The 26749-nt window shown below is 32.7% G+C and overlaps 1 protein-coding gene across 1 annotated transcript in view; it reads right to left on the bottom strand.

Annotated features, from left to right (window-relative positions):
* Positions 1–21338, bottom strand: part of LOC124533675 (TNF receptor-associated factor 4) — an 80915-nt gene extending 59577 nt beyond the window's left edge. The window contains exons 1-2 of the mRNA XM_047109096.1: positions 21030–21338; positions 10807–10858 (exon numbers count right to left, since the gene is read on the bottom strand). Of these exons, the coding sequence (XP_046965052.1) occupies positions 10807–10858; positions 21030–21064 (87 nt within the window). The 5' untranslated portion in view covers positions 21065–21338. The remainder of the gene's footprint in view (positions 1–10806; positions 10859–21029) is intronic.
* Positions 21339–26749: the final 5411 nt, after the last annotated feature.

The raw sequence follows: 26749 nt of genomic DNA, 5'->3' as shown, positions 1-26749 counted from the left end.
ATTAATCTCAAATTTAAGGGTCGACACAAACGCTATCATAATACGGGATTTTTAAATGTAAACGATTTTTCTTTTAATATTTTGTTCTTTTGACGAGTTAAGAAAGGGTTTTATATGTTATAAGCTACTAAATAATTTTCAAAATTAGAATGGATCTAAGTGCTAATAATTTGAGGAAAGTAAGCATACTTTCCTCAAATTACTACTACTTATATACTTTACTAGCAAGTAATATGGGTCCGAAACAGGGTACAAAGTTCAACTCGATCAGATGTACATACATATAATGCAGGAATGCAAAGACAATTAAACAAACATTAATTAGTATACCTTTCTTCTTTATATATTATGTATATTCGACCACAAATCCTTATTCTAGTACTACAGACATCCTGCCCTCCCGTAATATTCAAGCAGTGAGTAAAACTAGTTGAAAATACAAATCTAAAGCGTATAATTAGGAAAACTCTTAACATCCCTTTTTCTTTGAGTTTGATTGAAGCTCCGGCAGGTGACATCAGAAGGCGCGCAGAGCTGTTATCAGCTCGTAATCAAGGACATAATGTATGCAATGGATTAAATTAATCATTAAAATTGAACAACATTATGTATTACGATTATTTGAATGAATGACATATATATACAATGTTTTGTACATTATAGATATGCAACAAAAAACACATGACATTCTTTTTTTAAAATTAAAGTATAATATATTGATATAATTTCCCATCGTATGTTGTAAGCTTTAACTATCCTTAGAAATCTCTAAAGAATTTATTAATGTCCGAATACGTAATACACAAGATTGAATCTGTTTTGTCCGTGATCTGAATCATATCTTTTGTAGTGTTGTACTTAAATATTTGAATTGAGTAGTTTTGACCCTCTGACATTTGTTTTCTTTGAATGGTAATTTATTAGATGAATAAAAAATTATCTAAACTAGTCCGTAGACAACAGTTTTTTTTGGTATATCAAAATTAACATTTATTAGTCATGAGAAGATTTTTTTTAAATATTTTTCTGTGGTCTGTCTTCCCGGTCTTGTACGATGGCCAGGATAACTCTGGCTTCTTGGATTTTTCTTTCGAATAGTTCTTAATAACAACGGGAGTTGGGTAGTTATCAGGATTACATCTCAAAAAATGAGTGCAGTTTTTTCGTATTTCAGTATTATCGGATTAAGCGTTACGATGTAAACATGAACATGTTTAAGAGTGTGTGTGTGCAAACATCTATATACCCACACACACTTTTAAACATAGATTTAAACACTATTAACGAAATTTCAAAATTAATTTAAAAAAAAATGATAACTTATTTTTTCATTGGACAATGATCACCTTTTGAAGCTGGTTATGAATAAATATTTATTATTATTTAAAACTCTCACCAACAAAAGACGATGTAACCGAATATACATATTGTACTATTTTCACGCTCCATTGACGTACAAGGGACCAGTTTGATTCCCAGTTGAGGCAAATAATATAATTACGGCTTTTAATAGCGAAAGGGGTGAATAGATAGATTTACGGTTCACATTTCTATAGATTCTGGTTTAGATCAGGTTTCTATGGTTCCTTAGATAAACTTAATAGGTATGCATGAAGGTTTTATGTTACCACGAATTATTAAATATTCTATTTTACGAATTGAAAAAAGATTTTATTGTACTTTGCTATGTTCCTTTTTATATGTATATATTTTTGCTGGTTTTGTACGACCCCGTCTGTGTAATTACTATACACTAAATGGTGATTTCACTGAATATAAATACAGTACTGGATTGGATAGTAAGTCAGTATAACAAGGCACAAAATATCTAAGATATTTGTATTAGAGTTTATATTTTTGATAACATTTTAAAAATCAATTATATTTCCTGTACTGGTTACCAGAGCTTGTTCATCGTTCTGAAGATTTAACGGGGAAATTTTGCTCTCATTCCTATTTGTTACTATTTCACGGTGTTATGACTTGTACTGTAACTATTTTTAATTTGTATTGATTTATTTAAGATCTAATTTTAATTCCATAAATATAAACAAGTTATTTTATATTAAAATTAACGTCAGCGGAATTTGAAAAATAAACACAGTAACACATACTCTACAAATGAAGCTAGTCAAACAAACTCTAAACATATAATATATATATTTACCCACACTACCGTATATGCTAATATTGCATCAATCAGCTTATAAAAACAATGGAGTACTCGTGTACTTATTTGTGTGCTTGTGCTCAAAATAGCTTATATATTTACAAAGATCACATTACATACAAGAAACGTCGAATTCGTTTCTTTGTTTTTCATTTTATTATTATTATTTACATAATATTATGTTGAATTGGTATTGAGAGCCGTAATGGTCCAGTGGTTAAATGACGTGAATCTTATCTGATAGTCCGTAGTTCAACACCGTAACTGAATTTTTTATTTGTTTATGTTCAAATTTGGTAATAGTAGTTATCGTGAGGAAAACTGCCTGTTCCGTAGCAAAATCCGCCCCGTAAATACTCGTTAGTGGATTCACGTAGAAGAACAGTATTACTATTTCTTTTTTATTTACAATGTGTTACATACATCAAAGAGACCCCGTACCCCTAAAGTAGGACATCCTGTATATAACGGGTCAGTGACTTCCAAATTAGTGCTTACATTTGTTGGACTTATTAAATTTCAATGAATTACAAATCTTTTTTAAGAGTAGAGTCCTTCGCCCCAGCAGTAGGACATGTTTACCATTATATACATACATATCTATACTTATAATAAATCTGTAGGGATGTCAATTCTGTACATGAAATATTTTTCCAAAATAACCATCAGGGGGTGATCAGGGATCGATACTGATGGCAAAAATACAATCAGTAAAATTTTTGTCTGTCTGTCTGTCTGTCCGTATAACCGTTATAGAAACAAAAACTACTCGACGGATTTTAACGAAACTTGGTATAATTATCTTTCATACTCCTGAGCTGGTTATAGTATACTTTTCATCACGCTAAAATCAATAGGAGCAGAGCAGTGAAGGGAAATGTTGGGAAAACGGTAGAAATTACTCCTATTTTAAGCTTCCGTCGCGTGTACAGCCTTAATGGTTAAAGGTTCACAGAAATCATGTATTACGGAAATGTTCTCCTTAAAATTATATAGAAAATATCCCATGACAGCCTATGTCTATCTTTTATGGTAGACTCACAATAACACGTGACACTCCCGATAGCGTAGTAGTTCGAAGCTTTCTGATTATATTTGACTATTCCTTACGTTTATAACACTCTCAATCATCCCAAATCCAAAAAAAGTTAACAGTTTTTACTATTCCATATTAAAGAATCATAGAAATCGGTATAGAAACACCAAAGTTATACATGAAATACGCTAATGATAAAGCTATCGCACGTGAATACTAAATCTATACTACTATATAAATCTCTAGAGTCTGTCTGTGCACTTATTTTTTGTATAAATGGTCTTTTTATGATTGACTGACATAATTTTTATCATTTTTGTAATTTATGTCTGTCTGCCTGTATGTTCTGCTTAAACTCGAGAACAGCTGCACCGATCTTTATAAAAATTAGTATACAGGAAAAAGATGTACTTGCGCAAATCATAGGCTATCTATATAAAGTCGATTTGTTTGTATTACGAAAATTGATGTGTATATCTATTGTTTTATGGAGAAAGTGATTATGCTATCCCCATTGATGTAACTCACCAGCATGTGGCGCTGCGATATAAAGATTTCTACAACGTTCAACCGGTTGTCATGAAAATAATAAACGTACAAGTATTTTTTTATGGAGAAAGTGATTATTTCATCCGTAACATTAAAAATAACCAACAGATGGCCCTTACGTATATCACGATGCAATTCTATAATTATGAAATATTTACAAAAAAATGAAATGAAATCTATTCAAAAAGCACACAAACTAACTTAATTTCCGTCATATGTCAATAAACATATAATAATCACAACAATAATAATTGTCATTTTAAAATAATTATAGATTACATACACGGGAAGAAGTGATTAGCTGTCAGATAATAAGAAAATAAACAATAATCATAATTGGTAAGTATACTCATAACTCCAATAACAATGAATCTTTAGTATAAAATGTAAACGTAAGACAAATAACCAAAAAAACTACTTATTTATATAAATAACAAAAGATCGGAACATAAACAAATATATGCGCAGCGTCATCTAAAAGAGCTAAGGAAACAACACACCAACAAGAAATACGTATAGAAGCAAATATAATCCGAATTTCTACTTTGAGAGTTGCCAAAACAGTTAGTCAACGTAATGATCAAGTTTCAGATCTTCGAACAAGCATCTTCATCAACAGATACTGAAAAACCTAATGAGCGAGCCCAACGACTAGATGATCAACGATTAAAATAGACTAAGTCAAGAACTAGAACCAATCTCAATAAATCAGCCTTCAATTACGGTATAGGTTATGGATAACAAGATGCATCCCGATGTGATCATTGGTTTAATGAATATAGTATTCCCATTGTCACACTATGATGTTTAAAATAAACTGCTGGCATGGCTACTCCACTGGCAAAATGTATTTACCACAACTGGTTGAATCACCAGAATCTCTTATTACCTACTTTGTTGGAACTACTAAGGAGTCTCAATATTTCCTTCAGTATATTATAAAATACAATTCATGCTTTCAAATGACATTATTTGGAGCAACAAATATTGTACAAGACAATAATTTCGCGTCTACGTTTGAAGTGTATCATATGATTGGTTAACTTCTTCCAGTATCTAAATAAAATCCCCAGTTTCTGGACATTTATTTAATGGACAACGTAGAAAAAGATTGATCTTCGATGCATGTTCAGTACCACAACTAATAGAGAAATCATCGCTAAATTTAAGATTATGCTTTATGAAAATAATTGTTTAGTTAAAGATTTTAAATCTGTTCTAGACGATGAAACAACAAATGATTCAAAGTCATTATCAATGCAGATAGAACGCCATTGAATGCAGAGCATGAAAGCCGTTTTAATGCTTCCATAGCTTCTGAACTCACAGCTGTAATTGTCGGTACAGAAATTACAAAACGAGGTAATGTTATCACTAAGCGACACAAAAACAATCTAGGTGTCGCTGAAACACATCAATCGTATGACAATTATTACGATTATACAATTCGGTTTATGCGAGCTGAAGATAGATATCATATCGATCTTCGTACAATGGAAGTCCAAAACATATGCACGAATATGCTCAGGATGCTTTGACGTACGTTCGAAAGTATTGACAAGGTTGTAAATATACCGGATTAAAGAGGACGTGTTGGTGTGATGCAAACTTTTACAGACTATAGAAATTTAATTAAAATTTTCATCGTACCAATTTTACATCGATATTATACCATCAAAAACATTCTCATAAATCATATCTGTTTCCGGATTCAACAAAAAGAAGATGTGATCTTGACAAATAAGTTTATGGGTGTTATGATCAATCTGCAGCCTAACATCATTGAAAAAGATGAAATAGATGACGAATATTAAATAAAATAATTTTTAAGTATTTGATTTAATATTCTAATTGTATCTTGATTTGTTTCTTTATTATTTGTACAATGTTGATGATCAGTAATTAATTGCAAAATGAAAAATTCTAAATTTATTTTTCTGCGACTAATGCCCAGCGAAGCGGGCGGGTATAGCTAGTGTATAATATGTATATTGGAGAGCCAAGATGGTCCAATGTGTGCTTGTGTTTCACACGTACCTGACACACATCAATAGGAATAAGAATACCTTATAACTAGAATAAATAATATATAAAATTTTTTTATCATCATCATTACATTGTATAAAACATAGTCGCTTAACGCTGTAAGTGCTTATGTATGAAGAACTTTAAAATTACGCAACGGATTTTGAAGCAATTTTTTTTAACATTATAAGACATTTTACAGTATATTAGTATCGGCAAAGCAACCGTGCGAAGCAAGGGCGGATCGCTATTCATCTCATATTCTGTGAATTTAATAAATATATTTAAAAATATAATCATTCTAATATAATTTCTCATAGCAAATCAATAAAAAGCTCTCAAAGCAGAGTGTAGTAAGGCAACAATGTTATGATAGACCGCTCCTTTAGCAGCTAACGCTTTAGTTCCTGTAGCGCCGGTTCTCACGACCTGCGACTTGCACGCGTATAGCTTGCACAGACGAAGCTATATCGACATACGAGTGGAACGGACACCACGACATTTGTATATATGTATATATATATACGTTGATATCATTTGGTATGAAGCAAGAACCCTGAAGAAGGACGTAGCCTTATTTATACCTCGTTTATAGTAAAGTAACAGCCTGTAAATTACCCACTGCTGGGCTAAGGCCTCCTCTTCCATTAAGGAGAGTGTTTGGAACATATTCCACGCTGTTCCAATGCAGGTTGGTGGAATGCACATGTGGTAAAATTTAGTTGAAAAAAGACACATATGCAGGTTTCCTCACGATGTTTTCCTTCACCGCCGAGCACGAGATGAATTATAAACACAAATAAATAAATTAAATTATATATGTATATATATAGTAGACAGTATCGGTTAAGATTCACACGTTCTAACCACTGGGCCGTCTCAGCTCTCGTTTATAATGGCCTTATAAATACCTCGTTCGTCAGTTTTATATATTTTTATATTTATTAATGATTCTATAATTAGGCACCTAATAAATTGTAAGATTTTGATGCCGAGAGGAGAAAGCCTCAGCCTCAAGTTGCTAGTAGTTAAACGAAAAGGCCCGATAATATTTCACTGTGGCGCAAGTGCCTTCTTTATAAGAATTAACATTGTATCTCAGTCTTGAAATTTTGATAGTCGATTTTGATTAATATCCTGTAAATGTTATAATTATTACGGTCTATATCACATAACACATTTTGACATTTCACGCACGTTTTCAGCGATGAATTTCGAGTTTACTCTTACTTTTAAGACTCCCATAATTTTTATATATTAAGTTTAATGTTTCTTTAGGAACTTACTTACTGACTGAAATAATATTTTTCGGTTTTAAAACTGGCTTTTTATCACCATCGTATAAAAAAAATCATTCATTATATTTTATGAAAAATATTTTTTTATTTTTATTGTCCACTTTACGCAATAGTCAGTGATGTGCGAGGAGTACAGCTATAAGATAAATTTAAACAATTAGACAGAGACAGTAATAGCAGCAACAGACCGGTACAACATCGCGAGAGCAGGACGACAACACTGACCGGTTAGCATTGCAAGGTCGTCCCGCGGGGTGAGTGACACCGAAATGCGCCCGCGCATAGCGTGCCAAAACCATATCTTCGTTACACAGACACTATTGATTTTTAATTGATGAATTAACGGCTATTTATACATAAGCGCGGCCTTGTCTTCAGATGAAAAAAAGCGTATAAGATTTGTTTTATGGGTGCTGTTACAAATCGTTAAATTCGCGGTACGATGGACTGAAGATTCGCAGTTTTAGTACATTAGCGTTAGAATTGTGGACGCGGATTTTTTTTTTTCTATTGACCTTAGAAAAAATGAATCATTTGCGTATTTAACGCTCATTGCCGATATTTCGCGTTAGTCACGACTTCGCTGAGAGAAAAACATTATGATTGAACGAATGGAATTAATATTTACTATATAAGTCGCAGACATAAAGAGTTATGTATATTTTAATGAACTATGAGTGTTAAACGAACAGTCATTACATATCAAAGCCATTATTTCAGATAACACGAACGAATGACATAATATTATAAAATAATGGTGACAATAATTGCACATATAGGTCCAACAAACACAACCTTATTGCTTCTGTTACTCGATTGCATAGAGTTACTCTTTTCTGAGTTATTGTTTTACAAGAAGACACAAGAACGAGTTCAAAGAGTTTAAGCGTACTTAATCTATAATTAAATTAAAAAAAAAAGTAAGAATTGTCTGTAAAAAGTTTCTATATAATTATTGACTTTATAGATTATTTTACACCTTGGTTATTTATCGTATTTAAAATTCGAGTTCCTTGAAAAAATCTTACATAAAAAGACACCGTATATATTTAGGAACTATATTTTCGTCATACTTACAGACTCTTTATCAGATATACGATATATGCATGTATATATAATAATTTGTAAAATTTCGTATATGCAGCTTATTGTCTTAGAAGAGAAAGGTGTGTAATGTTTCCACTATTAAATGTACGGCGCGATAGCACCGTATACTGTAAAGCTGTAATACAAAATATAACTTACAGAATCAAAGTCAGCGGCGCAAATATTATAGGATAAAGCGGTTAACCAGGGTCCCCTAAGGTGAGAGGGCCCTCGAAACTTAGTGATGAGTAGACTTAATGTGAACAGTTTCTGATATGACACAAAGAAAAAAAATCATTTTAATTTATTGAAATAATATGTTGGTAAATTTCTTTCATTATCCGCCTGGCTATCAGTGACGTCACAGTATAAATATTTTCATTGAAATTGGTCTACAATGATATTGATAATGAGACCATTCAATGCTATGAACATTTTTCATTTGACAAATAGGAAATATTTTTTTGTAAAATGCCGAAGACCGTTATCATAATAATATAACACAGTTATCTAGTTCAAGAGCTAGGGCCCCTTTGTTCTGTGCATATAATTGGTTTTTTAAAATACAGTTTTAATCATTACTACGCTTATATAAATTTATACGAAATAAATAAAAGTGAAAGGTCAATTTAAGTCTATCTACATAATCACAATATTAACATTGTTTTGTTATAAAAATATTAAAAAAAAAAAACAAATTAATTGTTTGAAACAAAACATAATATATCTTTCATAATGAAATGAATTCAATTTTTTTTCTTTGGTATTTAAACATTTCACAGCGTTGAACGCTGACAAACAATAAAAATATACTATAAAACGATGAAGTAATTCAAAATATGATATGAGCAAAGAAACACTCGTTTATGTTAAAACAATTTCCATTAAAATGTTCACAAGTCCGCGTCTATTCATTATAGTTTCCAATTCCCATAGGCGTTTACGAGAAAGTTTTCCACATAAAAATGATGGCGTCGTGCGCAATTCGCAATTCGGAATGTATGGATTCTGCGCACGCGCATGCGGTTCGCACGCGGCAATTTCAAATTCAATTACGATCGTGTTAGGAGCAGATCGCATCCAGAGTCGTTAAAACTGTTTCTAGAAAATACTCGAAAATTAAAATGATCATAAATTTCACAACGACATTTAATAGTAGAAATCTGAATAATTTTAATGAATGCAATCTTTGCTTTATAACCAATAAAGAATACCGTTAGGACATTTTTTGTTATTGAATACTTAATGTACACATCTCATTGCGCCACATTACGTTAAATTTAATACCGTGATTACTTGATAGCTTTGTTCAAGTATGTCTTGGTAGATAGGTAGCATCTATCACATATTCTACCAGCAAAAAGTAATATCTAGTAACTAGTTAGTGTTGAAAAAAAGTAACTACTGAGTTTTATTTCAATGTGTAATAATCGCGAAAATCTAAGACAACATTACTGAGTTTCCTGCCGGTTCTTCTCGGTAGAATCAATGGTATCGGTGGCTTCACTTAATCGTTAAAGGACGATTCAAAAGTGCTTCTAAAAGCCTACCGGAATAAAGTTTATTCTAATTTTGATTTTAGTATGTTTGTGTTCGGCTTGGAAGGCTTAGTGAACTACAGGCACATAATATCGTTTCCAGAGTTGGTATCGCGTAGACGGAGAAAGAGAAGATTAATTTTACTAACAGTACTTATCTCTATGGATGATGATGAACATTATATGACCCATTGGGCAGTCTATCTATCTATTAAAACAAAGTCGTGAATAATATTAAAAATGATGCGTTAGATATAAAACTCATACCGGCCATAACTTCTAAATTCCTAAGAAACAACTAACAAAATAACATAAAACTTAATATTTGTTTATTAAACCCATTTAGGGCTCGTTAAAAGACAATAAAAGTTTCTGTAAGTTGCCTTTTGACCGCAGTGCGCGCGCGCATGTAAACAACGCCATCTAGCGACACATGTCGAAACCACTTTATGGCGTCTCCGCTTGGGTGGGCCGTGTTGAATCATCGGTAAATATAGAGGTCGATAGAATCAAATTTGTGCTTATTTAATGTGTTCATAATCAAACATGCGTGTTTATTATAATTAATTATACTTTTTTACATATGAATCAGTTGTATATCTATATTAATATTATAAATGTGATATTAAGTCTATCTGTCGCTCTTTTACGAACAAAACGCTGAATCGATTTTGATGAATAAATAATAAATAAATAAATATGAGACAACATCACATACGTTACTCTGATCCCAATTTAAGTAGCCAAAGCACTTGTGTTATGGAAAATCAGAAGTAGCGACGGTACCACAAACACCCAGACCCAAGACAACATAGAAAACTAATGATAATCTACATTGACTCAGCCGGGAATCGAACCCAGGACCTCGGAGTAGCGTGCCCATGAAAACCGGTGTACACACCACTCGACCACGAAGGTCGTCTATGATGAAATTCGGTATGAAGTTAGTTTGAACTCCAATGAAAGGACATAGGCTTCTTTTTTGCGCAACACATGACAACCAACACCCAAAAACGCGAGTGAAGCCTCGGGCAACTACTAGTTGATATATATTATTATATGTGTAGAATATACATATATGTATTTTAGTAATTGTTGACTTACCTTAGCGTAGTCGACGGGTGAAGCATTCACGGGACTCGTGAATAAACCCTCGCTGTAACAAAATAGGTATTATATTATTAAGTTAATCAAGGATACGTTAAATAAAATTTTGTTAAAATATAAATTTATAATTCGTAACCACAGAATAGTAAAGATCAGAGACATAATTTCCATCATAATAGAAAAAAATAGTTACTAAGAATAAAGTGTCAATCTTAATGTTTTTTATTAGATTTGATGGATCGTTGCTAACAACAACAACAGCCTGTAAATTTACCACTGCTGGGCTGAGTCCTCCTCTCCCTTTGAGGAGAAGGTTTGGAACATATTCCAACACACTGTTCCAATGCCGATTGGTGAGTGATTTGGCGTTGGGAGGTGTCCAGCTCTCCTTTGTAAGAATTAAATGCGTCTATCCACCGCTGTTCCAATGCGGGTTGGTGGAATACACATGTGGCAGAATTTCAATGAAATTAAACACATGCAGGTTTCCTTACGATGTTTTTCTTCGCCTCCGAGCACGAGATGCATTATAAACACAAATTGAGCACATATATAGTAGTAGTGCTTGCCTGTGTTTGAACCCGAAATCATCGGTTAAGATGCACTCGTTCTAATATAACTACTGGGTCATCTCAGCTCAAACAACAAAGCAAGCTGCTATATACTTATATAACCAAAGTGTGATTATACATTTTTTTTAATAAAGTCGACGATGAGTAAACGGAGAACGTGCGAATATAATCGAATTGTCACATGACTGTTCTGCCGGCATATTAATTAATCACTTGCCTTAAATGTACTATCAGAACGAAAAATATGTTTATCTTTAAATATTTTCGTCATGAATCATCAAATTTAATTAATCTTGTTTTAAATGCAATTGAATATTTACACAAGGCTATCTATCTAAGATCTAGTGGTTAGAAGATGTCAATCTTAATTGATGATTCCGAGTTTAAATTATATATTTATTTAAATTATATAAAAACCGGCGAGCATCCCAAAATTTCTTCATAATCATATGTGATATATCACAAATATCCACTAACACTCCTTGGAGCAGTTGTGGTGGAAAAAGCTAAACCCAAAAAAGGGAGTAGCAGGCTGATACTTTAAATAACATATCATGAAAATTTGACTTTTTTCTGGCGTAATGTAAAGTTAAGCAATTTTATTCATGTGACGGCATTAACCGATACATGTTGGCTTACCCAGGATTTTTTTTTTTTCACCAGTAACATGAGTAAAAGTAGTTCTACGCATATCGGCTTTTGACTATATGCCTTATTTATTCACCCCGTTGCAACAAAAAAAGTTTAACGATATTTGTAATAGTTATAATAATATGTAATGTGCCTGTCTATATTATAGTAGCTCCTATACGATTGAAACCTAAAAATAAAAAAAATGTACTTAAATGTAAATTCAAAAAATTTATCTTTAAAAGTGTAAAACGCTATACGGAACCTATCATACAGAATAATTTCACACTTAACAAAATAAATGATAGTCAATTTTACCGCTGACATTTGTAAGTAGTATGTATTGCGAAGAATTATCTACAACATATACTTGTATGCGCGTGCGCATGAGATATGGACGTTTTTGTCGCGTGATGATCTCTACGTTTCCGGACGAATGTTTTGCTTAATAATCGGTATAATCGGCGCAACAGACCGTATACGAAGATGATTTATGAAACCATACATGTTTAGCTTGCTTAATAATATTAATTGATCAAATTTCCTCAATTACATTGTATTATGGGCTATTAATGTTTAGTACTTGATACCGGGTAGAACGGTTTTTGCAATATGTAACAGTGAATTCGTCAAATATTCTTTCTTATATTCCAATATCTAATCGTGGGACAGTTTTATAAAATACATTTAAAATAATCAGTACTATTGCTGAATTAAAAAATATATATACCTATTTACTTTTGGGACTTAGTTTAGTAACCTATTCCCAACAGGCGCATACCTGTATAGGTGTAGTGTGAACATTTGAACGGATTGATTTTCTAGAATATAATACATCATCGCTATGGGGAACATAATAAACCTGCTACTTTGTATACCTGCTACTCGAACAACTTTTACTAATCGATCAGATTAATAGTCAGACGTGGATATGACACACCAGCTGTTCTGGACCTATAAATGATCGCCGACCCTACTTTCTAAAGCACAAACATTTGTAAGATGTATAAGAATTCAATAAGGAGTTTCTTCCAGCTGTTATAGTCACATTTTTAAATGAAACGTTTACGTGTGATCACATTTATAACAATAAAACTTACCAATACATATTACCGCCCCCTAAACAGCATACTCGGTTTAAATCCGCCCCCAATGTTTATAACACTTCATCACAAGGAAAGTAATGCATGAGAATCATCAAACGTAGCGGCATTGAGAGCATGCGTTTTAGAAAAAATTGAGTAAACATCAGGAATTCATTTTGATTAATTGAATATGAAGCGTTAATGTAAACATCACTTAATTACGTTAAGTTTTAATTGATATGTCGAATGTATATAAGCTAATCCATTCCAATACCGCGTTACGAGTAAATATGTATAAGAAACTAGATCATATACATCTATGTATTGGCGCTCGTTAATGCTTTAACGTTTAAGACATTGGCGATAAAAATACATTAGTGGTGTTCAAACTCCTTTCTGAAACCCACCCTTGGTTTGTTTGTGATTTTTGGTTACATCTCAGCGTTATCAATGTGACAATGGCTGATATGACTTTTTGGAATGAGTGTCATAAGAACATTTAAGGCTGTGTCTGATGTTCCGCAAAGATCAAAAACGTAACTTCGGTGTAAAAATTGACTCTAAATTAATTTTACTTGGTGGTAGGGCTTTGTGCAAGCCCGCCTGGGTAGGTACCACCCACTCATCAGATATATAATCTACCGCTAAACAACAGTACGCAATATTGTTATGTTCCGATTTGAAGGGTGAGTGAGCCAGTGTAACTACAGGCACAAGAGACATAGCATCTTAGTTCCCAAGGTTGGTGGTGCAGTGACGAAGTAAGGGATAGTTAATATTTTTTACAGCGTCATTGTCTATGGGTGATGGTGACCACTTACCATCAGGTGGCCCATATGCTCGCCCGCCAACCTAATCCAGAAAAAAAATATTTAAATTACAGTTTATAAAGTAATAAAAAGTCATATATAGACTAGCTACTACTGCTTTAATTTTGCTTACGAGTGCAGTTAAATTTGTGTGCCACATAAGTAAGTAAGTAAGTCTCACACACATCCCTTAGAAATCAGTACTCATTAAGCCATTATTTTATTCCTAGCGGGTGTCATTTCGCTGGATTTTCCATTGGGCAGCCGAACATTTGATTGGATTTTTTAAGACCTGATGATAAGTTATCACCACAGCCCATAGACACTAGAGCCACACCTTAATATTACCAAAAGTGAAATGTTGTGTACCTTATACATTATGCCCTGAAGTTACCTACCCAGGCAAAATACATCTCGTTAACACATGGCCTTCTAAATCATTATATATGTCTGTTGTACGGCATAATCGACTCTAATACCATTTTATTGGAAACCCTAGTGCCATCAACGCGAGGTATAGTTTAGTCTTCGATTGAACACTAAACAAACGAACTTATACACTTATATTATGAGCATATCTGTAATAAAAAACAATTTTTCCTAGCAGCACTTCACGGTTATATCTTTGTAATCTGTATTCCTAGAAGTAATGCGATGCCATTAAAAGAAAAATTTATAGCTAACAACACGTTACGTTTTGTAACTATTGAATAATAATATAGACACATTATTATGCTAATGGCGAAAACATAGTGCATTAAACCGATTAAAAGAATAAAAAACAGTGCGTGTTGCCTGTCAATAAATCATCACTGCTAAAAATAAAATCAATTTGTTTTAAAACGTCATTCATTGTCATGTGCCATTGCATCAGACTATGAATATACTGCTTATGAATAAAAATACTTTTACTTAACAAAAATAATGTTTAATTATGTTGAATTTAACTTAGTTTTACTACAGACTTAGCTCATGCGTGCATTCTGGATTTTACGAAATTTTGTAGAACGCGTTCATCTTAACCAATGATTGCGGGCTCAAATCCAGGCAAGAATTACTAAATTTTGTGCTTTTATGTGTTTATAATTCATCTTGCGGTCGGCGGTGACATAGTGAGGAAACCTGCGTGTGTCTAATTTAAACGAAATCCTCTTGTGAATTCACCAACATTGGATCAGCGTGGTGTAATATTTTCCAAACCCTCTCATCGAAGGGAAAGGAGGCCCAGCTGTGAAATCATATGGAATTTAGCCTGCGGCAAATCACACTCCAGCAGCATTTTGGAATAAACCTTAGGTAAGAAATCTCAGCATTGACTAGCTCTTATTTTCTATAATATTTCGTTTTCAAACCAAATATTTTATGAATCTACTTTATAGGTGTTATATTTTTGTTTCTATGTTAATATAAGTAGATTGCATCACAGACAGACAGCTGGCGGTATCAAAACAAAGGAAAGATATCGGTTCCTCCGACCGAACCAGACCTGTTGTAACGCAAGCTGAGAAACCACATAGCGGCTAACCAACCACGGGCCGTTCCCATTTATCTGCTTTGCTTGATGAGTAAAATCTTCTACGATATACTAGACAACCCACCTTGTTTTACTTGGCTATTATTTATTTTTATTTGACTTGTTACCTGTTGACTTCCAAGCAGGATATATTAATTTAAATAATTGTATTAACTAACGTGACTTTGTATTTTTTAAATGTTGAAAAAGTGTAACTACTGAGTTACTTGCCGCTTCTTATCGGTAGAATCTACTCTCCGAACCGATGGTAACTTCACTTAATTGTAAAATGACGATTCAAAAGTGCTTATAAAAGCCTACTTGAATACAGTTTATTTTGATTTTGTTATGCACGGGTGGAAGTTTGCTAATTAAGTTTATTGTTTCGTATAAGGACCAATCTAGAAATAATGACAATCATAAAAATAGTATTTATGTGTACGAGAAAACGTACGCGTTTATTGATTTATATTATTTAAGGGGAAACATAAACATTTAATGATTATTCGGAAAGCAGTAAATAAAAAGAATGAGTCACAATTTTTGATATTTTAAATTTCGGCATAAACAAAGTCACTTTCGGCCATTTTTAGACTAAAAACTTTTAAAGTGCGCAACAGATTGTCATCAATAAACAGAGAGATTAAAGAAGGTTCATGATTATATGTATACATGAATATGATAGAAGAAAAACGTCAGCATTTTGACTTTCGTAGCCGAAAAAAAAAACGATAAGCTTACGTTTATATTTATTTTTCAGTCTAAGAGTACATTGTGTGAAGCCGGGACGGGTAGCTAGTCTCTTTATATGACTCAAAATCAGCTCTTTGCTTACAGTATTATGGATCAAATGCCGCTTCTAACGAGGCATTGATAAACAAGCAAGCAATCTAAACGCTAATTACTCTTATAGATAAAGAAATACACTTTTTATTCATAATACACTTCTAATGTTAAATACAGATTATCTTCCAAATACATCCATTCATCGCTTATCCCTTTTTCGAAATACCAAAAATATAGATAGATAGATATAGATACCAGAAATATAGATAGCTAAATATCTACATAACACCAACGAGGCAGTTCACATAAAAATTGCGGTAACAGTTTTTAATACCACACTTTGTTTAACGGAATTAACACGTGTATGTAATTTTACGCAATGTTGGATATAATTAGCCATTTAATATTACGTATACACAAGTACTGTACAATTCTGTTAGACACGGGTATATTTATTGGGGTTTAAGGTAGGAAATAGAAGGTATTTGCAGTTTACTGTAGGAAATAGAAAGACATTGCGATTTGGAAGAGAAAACGGACAGATAGTTTGTTACTTAATCTACCCCTTGGCGAACTCCCTCGAGATTTTTAAGCAAGGAAATAGAACATCAAAGTTCGTGTAGTGACTAAACAGTATCATCGGGTGCCATCTTTAAATGGAAGTTGAGAGCGATCAGAGTGCGGAAAGCCATTTATAAAAATTCAGAATATTTGAGTCTACACTTTTATATTCAAAACTTGCTCCTTAGTCTTTCTGGTGCTGTTAATAAAATCTTACCTTCCAGGATCATATTTGGAAACTTGTATAGATTAAGCAGAGTCGAGCTGAGTTAAGTAACTTAGTCATCAAACATGTCCGAAAAATATTATTTTTACTTAGTGTTCCAATTGGAACGATCGGTATGTCATTACAACAGGCACAAGAAATATGACCTATGAGATGTGTATCCCAAGGTGACATTAGATATGGTTATTATGTTATCGTGCTAACACATAACTTTGTCAGTCTGCTAAGCTGCTGAGCTGTTTACCCAAAAATAGTTTTACCGTCATTTTTCCTAGACCAAACTTTTCACCGCCATATAAAAGAGCCCAAGAAAAGTACTAGAACTAGCGGTATCTCATATAGAATGAAATTACATACATGAACAAATATTGGAAAACAATTTGCAATTCAATTCAATAACAAGCAGTGAGTTACGCCAACAGAAGCTGAAAATACGGTCAACGACCATCTAGGTTCCTCGTAGAACTAAACTTTACGTAATATGTCGATAATGTGTCGCAAGTTTGCTGCATTCAAATACATAATTCGTTGCATCTCATTGACACACATCGAACGTAGCAAATCGTCGCAATATGATGCCTCTAATTGGAATGTACATTCTTTACTATTCATAGTTAAAGCGAAGGAAATTTCAAGTGGGAAATATTGATTTTATAAGTGTAACTAAATATAAAAAAAATACATTAAGATTTTTAAAGAGTCAACGCTCAGGGTATATCTGACGCGTGTTGATGTTGAATTTTCAGATAGTTTGTGTTTAGTGACTAAGTTGGAAATAACAATAATAATATGATTATAGTATTGTGCTGCTTGGAGGCACTATTTGTTGACCACTATCGATAGAGACCTCTTATAAATACCACACGAACACTTTCAAATGCTATTCAATACAAAGTTCATATTAATTAAGATAAATTATTTCACGTGAAATAGGGCCAATAATGCTTCTAGTGTTATTGAAATGTACCGTTGAATCGTTGATATTCCAATGCTAAGCGCAATAAACTAGCGTATCAACAATGGAGGGACATAGGTCCTTTTTATTTTAGTTTTCAAATTCTCTTTCCAAGATGCGATTGTATAATGTTGAAAATTGAACAATTATGTTAAATCATTCATTCAATAATAATAATTAGACAATTATTATATAAACGATCTAGTCTACTGCATAATATATCTATATAAAAATGTAATTATAAAAAACGTGGGAAAATATTATTAATCGTTTGATGACAATTTTGAGGGGGATCTATATCTGTGACAAGGAGACTCAAATAATTATAATTATTATATAATATAAAACAAAGTTGCTTACCGCTGTCTATGCCTATGTACCTATGCTTAGTTAAAATTACGCAACAGATTTTGATGCGATTATTTTAATAGATAAAGTTATTCGAGAAGAATGTTAAGTGTTTTAGGTGTTTCTCATGTCATGTCGTAAATAAACATATCCTGTAGAATATTTAAGTATTACATCCGTACGAAGCTGGGCCGGATCGGATCGGACAAAATGAAATTTATAATCACTTAGTATGGATTGAATTAAATCCAAAACGAATTAAGTCAACACCTAAAAAAAGTTTCAGGAAAACGTCCTAAGAAGTTTGAATAAAAAAGAAATGAATCCTATTACTTGCCGTGCCTGTCAAAGCATCTAACACCCGACTCTGCGCTTTGTCAACAGGCGGCTTCAATTTCTAAGCGTTATCTGATAGCGTAACATGAAATGGCTTAGTTTATTTTAAATTTGTAAACGTTGATCTTTATTCAAAAACTTATAATGTTCCTAATATTATAAGTCTCAGTCTACTTTAAAAATATAGAAATTACATATTTTTTCTTTGGCTCTTTTAATTGTTATTGTATCAAGCACACCAAAAAAGGTGAGCAAAAAGTATTTATTCGTTGCGATATTTTATCTTAATTTATAATAAAATTTGAGTGTCTGTTTGTAATATTAAGATGACCGCTGTTTATTAAATGTGTACATGGTACATAACAACTAAAACAACATTTTTTACTATATTGGTATGTCTGGCTGGCTCTAGGCGAACCATAAACCAACTTCTTACTTAATTTAACTTTACAATGCAACTTCACTATAAAAACATTTAAAAAATATGATCATATTGACAATCCAGACACACACCTTTACATCTTCATAAGCTTTTGATAATGTTTCTAAACGAGTCATTTATGGTACGAAAAATTATTCGTTCGAAATTCAAAATAAAATAAAATAAATTTATAACGTCCAATATATCCCGTTACAGTCATATAATGCACACTACGTAAAGAGGTCTTATTTTATAAATGCAGCTCATAATCTGTGCTATTATAAATACAAAAGTAATGTTGTCTTTCTGTCTGTTGCTCTTTCAAGAACAAACTTTACTGAATTTGATTATATTTGGTATGCAGTAAGCTGTATCTTCAAGGTCCGTGACCAAAAACTCAAACAAGTGTAAAGCAGCGTGCAACAACTAGCAAGTTATAAATATAAAAACGTAATAATACAATCCACAAAAGTCCCGGTGAGTACCTCTAGTAGGTAGTTACCTCTAATTGATTAATTAATCCGTTACGAATATTTGTCATGAACCAAATCGAACCCACGATAATTACCATAGCGACTGTACCTGTTGACTTCCAGGCAGGATATATTACGTACATATATAATTGTATTTAACAAACATGACTGTATTTTTTAAATGTTGAAAAAGAGTAACTACTGATTTTCTTGGCGGTTCTTCTCCGTAGAAACTACTTTCCAAACCGCTTGAATTAATTGAAAAATGACAATTCAAAACTGACAAACAGACTTGAAAAAAATTTATTTTGTTTTTGATTTTGAGTGATTACCTATGACAATTTGTTGAAGCTCTATTAGTATACAGTGTTAATCGACGTCTTAATGCGTCACAATTAAATTGATAGCAATTATAATTATTATAGCTAATTATGTACAGTATTACCATAGAAGTAATGATAGAGCAAGTCGTATAGCGGCGGTGAGTTGCGCAGGCGCACCGTGTCGAGATGAAGTCCGTTAGTTCCCAAGTAATCGGATCTTCCGCATAAACCAGTCAAGTTTCCGACTGTATCTCGACTAGTAATAGTTTTCTATTAGCTTAATTTGCATACGTTTTAATAATTGATGATTATTTACTAGGAACCAATAATGACATTTCCTGTCAGGACTTTGGGTTTTTTTTTATTTGTACGATAGTTTATTGGCAAAGACATGTTATGAATTTATTAAGATTGTTTTTTAGTGATATGGAACCTTGTGTCACCATTTATTTTAGTTTCAATGACACTAACTTTTTTTTTTTTATTTGATACTGTCTAGTGTTGTGTAAAAATTGTTTTAATAATCCACAAATTAGATGGACATATATTGTTCTTACCAAAAGTGTTATCTCAATATATTCGATACAAAATTTTATAGATGATAGAAAAGCGTGAAGTTAATACCTGTTGACTACCAAATTAATTTAAATAATGGCATTAACTAACAATACTTTGTATTTTTAAAATGTTGAAAAAGAGTAACTACTGAGTTTCTTGCCGGTTCTTCTCTGTAGAATCTTCTTTCCGAACCGGTGGTAGCTTCACTTAATTGTAAAATGACGATTCAAAAGTGCTTGTAAAAGCCTACTTGAATAAAGTTTATTTTGATTATGATTTATTTCATAATAATTTACTCGCTTACTTAACATCGCTAACAAAAGAGCCTTAATAAATTTTCCCAAGCATGTATACTTTACAAAAGTGTACATATTATAAGTATATTTATTGTACATACGTATATTACTTATTATGTATGCAATGCTGAAAAATGTATATACATTTTAATTTAATTTTTTAAGCCGTAATTTTTATGTACAAGGTAACGTTACTCATAACAAATATTTAAAGTAACTCCAACATAATGTGATCGTAAATAGAATATAAAAGAAACAGCCGTCCCGTATCCCAAGTCAAGAAACAATTTACATACACGCATACAAGAACATGTAACATGTAACTCACCTGTTCACTTTGAACAGAAGTCCTACTGGGGTCATTTCAAATTGTTCGAAATTTGAATTACTATCCTTCACTTCACACCGGCACAAACAGTTCGAAACAGTCAAAGAGTCACAAATAATAAAAAAAGTTCGTATATATAAACTTACAAAAAATTCAAAAATCGAATTGCGAATTTTCAAATTACTGATTTAACATTTTTTGTCTGTGGTTCCAAGGAAAATACGATTCTAAATCGATTCAATAATCGTACTCTGCTTATCAGAGGGATTGATCGATTGTGAAGCGTGGTGGTCGGTCGGCGGTCGCGAGAGCTGTGAGGTGACAAACAATGGTTGTGAGGACTAATTATACAAGTTCTCCTCATTCGTTACAACAGGTGGGAACGGTTTATTCAATGTAAAAGACAATTGGAATTCTGGTGTATGTCTATGGGATTCTTGTGTTTAAAAACAAGATTTTAATATTTTTCATATAAGCCGAACTAGTTCTAACTATAATGGTTCTGCTGAATAATGTAAATGTAATATTTTATAATATCCTTTACTTTTTTTTAATAATAACATACGGAGTCCTTCAGAGTTTTTCTGCTTGGTTAGTGTTGCATTTATAAAAAAAAATAGTACGTATTAAATAGTTTAATGCATTCCATACAACGCTACATCCATTTTAAATACAAAATAATTTAAATTTTTAATAAAAAAAATACTTTAATTATAATCAAATCTCATTACAGTGACAAGTTTATTTCGAATACGAAATGTTTTTAAATTTTATCTTAAAAAGGGTAAAACAAAAAGTTTTTATATTTTTCAACGCTACCTTAATAATTTATTATGACTGTTGCTTTTTATTATTTTATTTATGAGGGTTTTGAAGAATACTCGCAAGGTCAGTGTCTTAGTGTTTTTTGGACAGAATAGGCATGAAAAATACGTTAATTAACAATTCATTAAAAGTAACGCATTGGTAGAACTAAACTTAAAATGTACAAATTAAGTCAGCTTAGAATATAATCTTTACTGATCGTATTAGCGTTATTGAGTAACAGACGCCAACACAAACATAGGATAACTGTATTTTATACACAACGTAGTAAACTAACAAAAATAATATTACACCATAAACTACATAGAGTCATCCATCTTGGTAATAAAAAAAGTAAATATCATCTTTACGTGCCTCTGTGGGATGTAAGCTTTTGTCTCTGGTGGAATATAAGCTCTGTTAAAATCCCTCACACTTCAACGACCTCGTTGGTCAATTAGTTAGCTTATAAGGCTGGACATTTTGAAGTTCCGGGTTCAATTCTAGTCAAAAGTTTTAGTTCATCTTTCATTATCAAAAGCCATCGAAAGTTTTAATTTAATTCTTCTGATGAAGAACGCCTTTGTTTTAGTTGGATGGCATTCCAGTCGTGCATCTCTAGGGATTATGACAGTGATGGCATCTTTGTTTGCGTAGCAAGCACGTGTTAACATTAAGATCTCCGCTGCAATGGACTTACTTAAATAGTCCTTCTACCCTGAGAATGGTAGCGTAATGAATTTGTCAAGATAAAATGATTAATATTTAATATTTATTAATATGGGAAACGCTAATTGTAGTTAGAAGAACGTTTTAAATATCCATTGAGCTTTACTATTCGTTAACCTTTGTTTTTTTTTCTCGCTGGAAAAACACTTTACGTGCTTCCCCCACGTGATGGAAAGTGGGGGGGGGGGTGGTATTTCCCGGTTTCCAGGACGCCGAGTGCGCCCAAGTGCACCGCGTATACCCACTAAAAATCCAGCGGTACCTTCTCCGTCTTTCGGCGGGAGCGGGCCACGGGATCGCTTACGCATGCTACCGTGACACTATTCGTTAACCTTGAACGAACCCTTCGTTAAACTTCATTTGAATATTTAAATATCATTTTAAATTTTAATATTTGACATCATAAATGCAATCAACGTCACTAAGATTGCACTTTATATAAAAATAACAATTTAGTGTTTCATAGTTTGAAGCGTGACCCTAGAAACAAAATATAAGACTAAGTACAAGGCTGCTACTTCCCATCATTAATGGTTTTATTACGTCCACCACATCCGCGCACGCGCACACCACAGGATGCTATGACTTACCAACCAATGTGTTCGAATGTTACCATTCTTATTGTCATAGCAATAAGAACTATATTCTTGAATTATTTCACAATGATAACATTGCTGAAACAGAAGTCCTACCATACAATCAAGTATGATAGCCCTTAACACAATTGTAATAAAGACTATTTTAAAGCGATGAGGTTTAATAATCATTTGGTATCATGGTTGTCGCCTTCTTGTCGTCTACAGCATATTGTTTCCTTTATATATAATTGAATATTTTAATAACAATGGCGCTTGCTGTCCTTTTTTGTTGGGTAATGTTGGCAAATACGTATTTCCGAATACAGAGGCTATAAAATCCGAGACAATATTATGTGCAAATGTAAAGTGGCATTTAGTAAATATGCGGACTAATATGAATATTTGGACTGGCAAGTTTACTACCTGATGGTAAGTGGTCACCACTGCTGATAGACATAAGTACTCTCAGAATTATGAATTATTCTTTATATAAAAACAATGCTTAGTTTATAGTCGGGATTGCTCAGTGGTGATTGTGGATGATTGCGGATTCCAACCCAGGCAAGCACCACCAAATTTTCATGTGCTAAATTGGTGTTTTATAATTCATTTCAAACTTATTGGTGAAGGCGATATCACGAGGAAGCTTGCATGTGTCTAATTTAAACGAGATTCAGCCACATGTGAACCCACCAACGCACATTGGAGCAGCGTGGAGAGATATGCTCCTAACCTCCTCTTCTTAGCCTTAGCCCAGCAGTGGATAATTTACAGGCTGTTACTATTACACGACTAACTTCGGGAACTAAGCTATTATGTCCCTTGTCCTTGTAACATTGGGTCAACCACTCAAACCGGAACACAACAATACTATGTACTCTTTGGCGGTAGAATATATTATGATAGGTAACTATCCTTGTATAGAGCCCATCAAGCTATATCAATACCAAGTTGGTTTGATCGACACCGAATTTCTGACACATTCCTCAAGGTTGTTAATCACCACAATCTCGAGCTTGGCGGTGTAGGAAACCTGCATGTGTCTAATTTCAATGAAATTTTGCCACATGTGAATCCACCAACCATTGGAGTAGTGTGGTGGAATATGTTCCTAACTTTCTCCTCAAAAAGGGATAGGCCTGCTGTGGGTAATTTACAGGCCGTTTTGTTATAGATGCAATTCTTCGACTAATATTTACGTGTACCATCGTGTGGACGATTGACTCCTTGAAATATCTTAATACATACAATAAATCTGTAACAGGATATTGTCCGTCCGTGCACGCAACCTGCGGAAACCACTGGGTGGACTTTAATTAAACTTGGTGATAGCTTATATCCTGTCTATGTGTAACGTTATTCTTATTTTAAAAAGCGAAACAGGCTTAATACCGAAATATTGTACTGCCATACAATATTTGAAGCACTTATGACATTATTGTAGTTTTTTGTAAATTTACAATAGAAGTTTTCCTCATTGTATCTTTCACACAGATTATAATTTTATGATACATTAAGTTTACCTTAAAGAATCGATATACCAGCTATTGATACTAATATAAAATGAATTAAGATTGATTGTGTTTGTATTCTCACACAAGACTACCGTTTTATTTTCATTTGTAGTGTACGTTTAAAACAAAATTTAAACGAGCTGCTAATGTTTTGCAGAAATTGAATCATTTATTTAATAAAAAGATATGCTTTACTTACTGAATGGTGGGGAGGGAATCAACTCTTACATAGTAGGTTTATTTTTTGACGATTTAATTTATTATCCTTTCGATATAATCATCACAAACCGATAGCAGATTTTTCGACAAATTTAATAAAAAATTAATCAACAAATCTTTTATTTTTGGTTTATTCTTTTGTTTTTAATTGTTATGAAAATGCTATAATGGGAAATTCAACAAAAAGTAAATAAAGCAAAAGCTTCTCATATCCCACTGCTGGTGTAAGGTCTCCTCTCATATTTTAGGGGAAGGTTTGGTTGCTACACGCTGCTCTAACGAAGTTTCGATTCACGTAGCACATTCTCATCTGTCACATGTAGATTTCCTCACAATGTTTCCTTCACCGCTAAGCACAAGATGAATTGTAAACACAAACCAAACAGCTCATGTACAGTACCTTTTTTATTGATAGCTTTATCTAGAGTGGTTATAAATCGAAATCCTTGTCCATCTTTAAACATCGCTTGAAAAACTATTATCTGTCCATATCCCAAGAATGTATGTAAGTATGAAATAATATGTAGTGTATAATTATGTATATATTTTGATATATAATATATATTATATATCAATATTTATTATATGTGTATTATTTGGATGTAGTTGTGTGTAGTTTATTATTATACTGTAATATTAGTCTACTTAAATAGTTATTATCTCTTAATTCTATTTGCACTTACCTGTTCTCTCGTCTTAAGTTCCTGTCACCAAAGGTGAGAGATCGCTATAAGCGATAAGACCGCCTTTGCGCACCATTTGTTGTTTTTTGTCTCTCTATTACCCATTATCGTGTAATGTGTTGTGCAATAAAGTATTTTAAATAAATAAATAAAATAAATAAAAAACAATTGTTAAGATAGTTCTAAGTGTGTTTATATTTTATGCAAATCCATTTTCAAAGTGGTTTGCAATTTAATTCTATTACAATGCACTGACGTATTGCAAAATCAGCGTGCAATATCAAACTTAAGAATTCTTAGAAAAATATTTTTGCTATATGTGCTGTAGCTGGTTAATCTGTGTGAATATTTAACAACCAAAATGCATTTCTAAATATTGTATACTAGAGACCTGCCCAGCTTCGTACGGATGCAATGCTGACACTAAATATATTACAAATTGACTTTGTATACAACGTATAAGTTTTTTGTCAGTAGACCATACAAACTGCTGTCACTGCATTAAAATGTATATTTCTCAAATATCTTATGCATGTATTATACACATAACCTCTATACAACACCTTCCTCTTAGATCACTCTATCTATTAATAAAACCACATCAAAATCCAACGCGTAGTTTTAAAGATCTAAGCATACAGCAACAGACGGTGGGACGCGACTTAGATTTATCTGATGATTTTTTTTTATTCATTATAATAGATTTTACTTCTTCGCTCATAAATTCAAAATTACCAACGCCTTACCTCCTATTTTATTGACTGTTTTGCTTTAAACATCACTCCATCTGTTAAAAACTTAGGTATTCTAATAGATAATTCCCTTTCTTGGACTCCACAAATTGCAGAGGTAAGTCGTAAATTGTTTGCTGCAATAGGGCGGTTACGAAAATGGAAAAACCTTCTGTCCATAAATATTAAGAAATCCTTAGCCAATGCTCTTCTCTTGCCAATACTAGATTATGCAGATCAATGCTACTTGGATTTAACCGAAATCCAACTCGACAAACTAGAGCGATTGCAAAACCTGTGCATAAGATTTATTTTCGGTTTACGAAAATATGATCATGTCTCTTCCTGCCGTCTACAACTTAATTGGCTTTCTATAAGACTCCGTCGTAACTTTCACATTCTCCTTCTTCTTTACACTATCCTTTACAATCCTCTTTCTCCTTCCTATTTAAAAGAGTCCTT

This window comes from Vanessa cardui, chromosome 11 (assembly GCF_905220365.1).
Source record: "Vanessa cardui chromosome 11, ilVanCard2.1, whole genome shotgun sequence".
In the NCBI taxonomy this organism is placed as follows: domain Eukaryota; kingdom Metazoa; phylum Arthropoda; class Insecta; order Lepidoptera; family Nymphalidae; genus Vanessa; species Vanessa cardui.
Note: the sequence above shows the minus strand (reverse complement) of the source record. Positions and strands in the feature narration are given on the sequence as shown.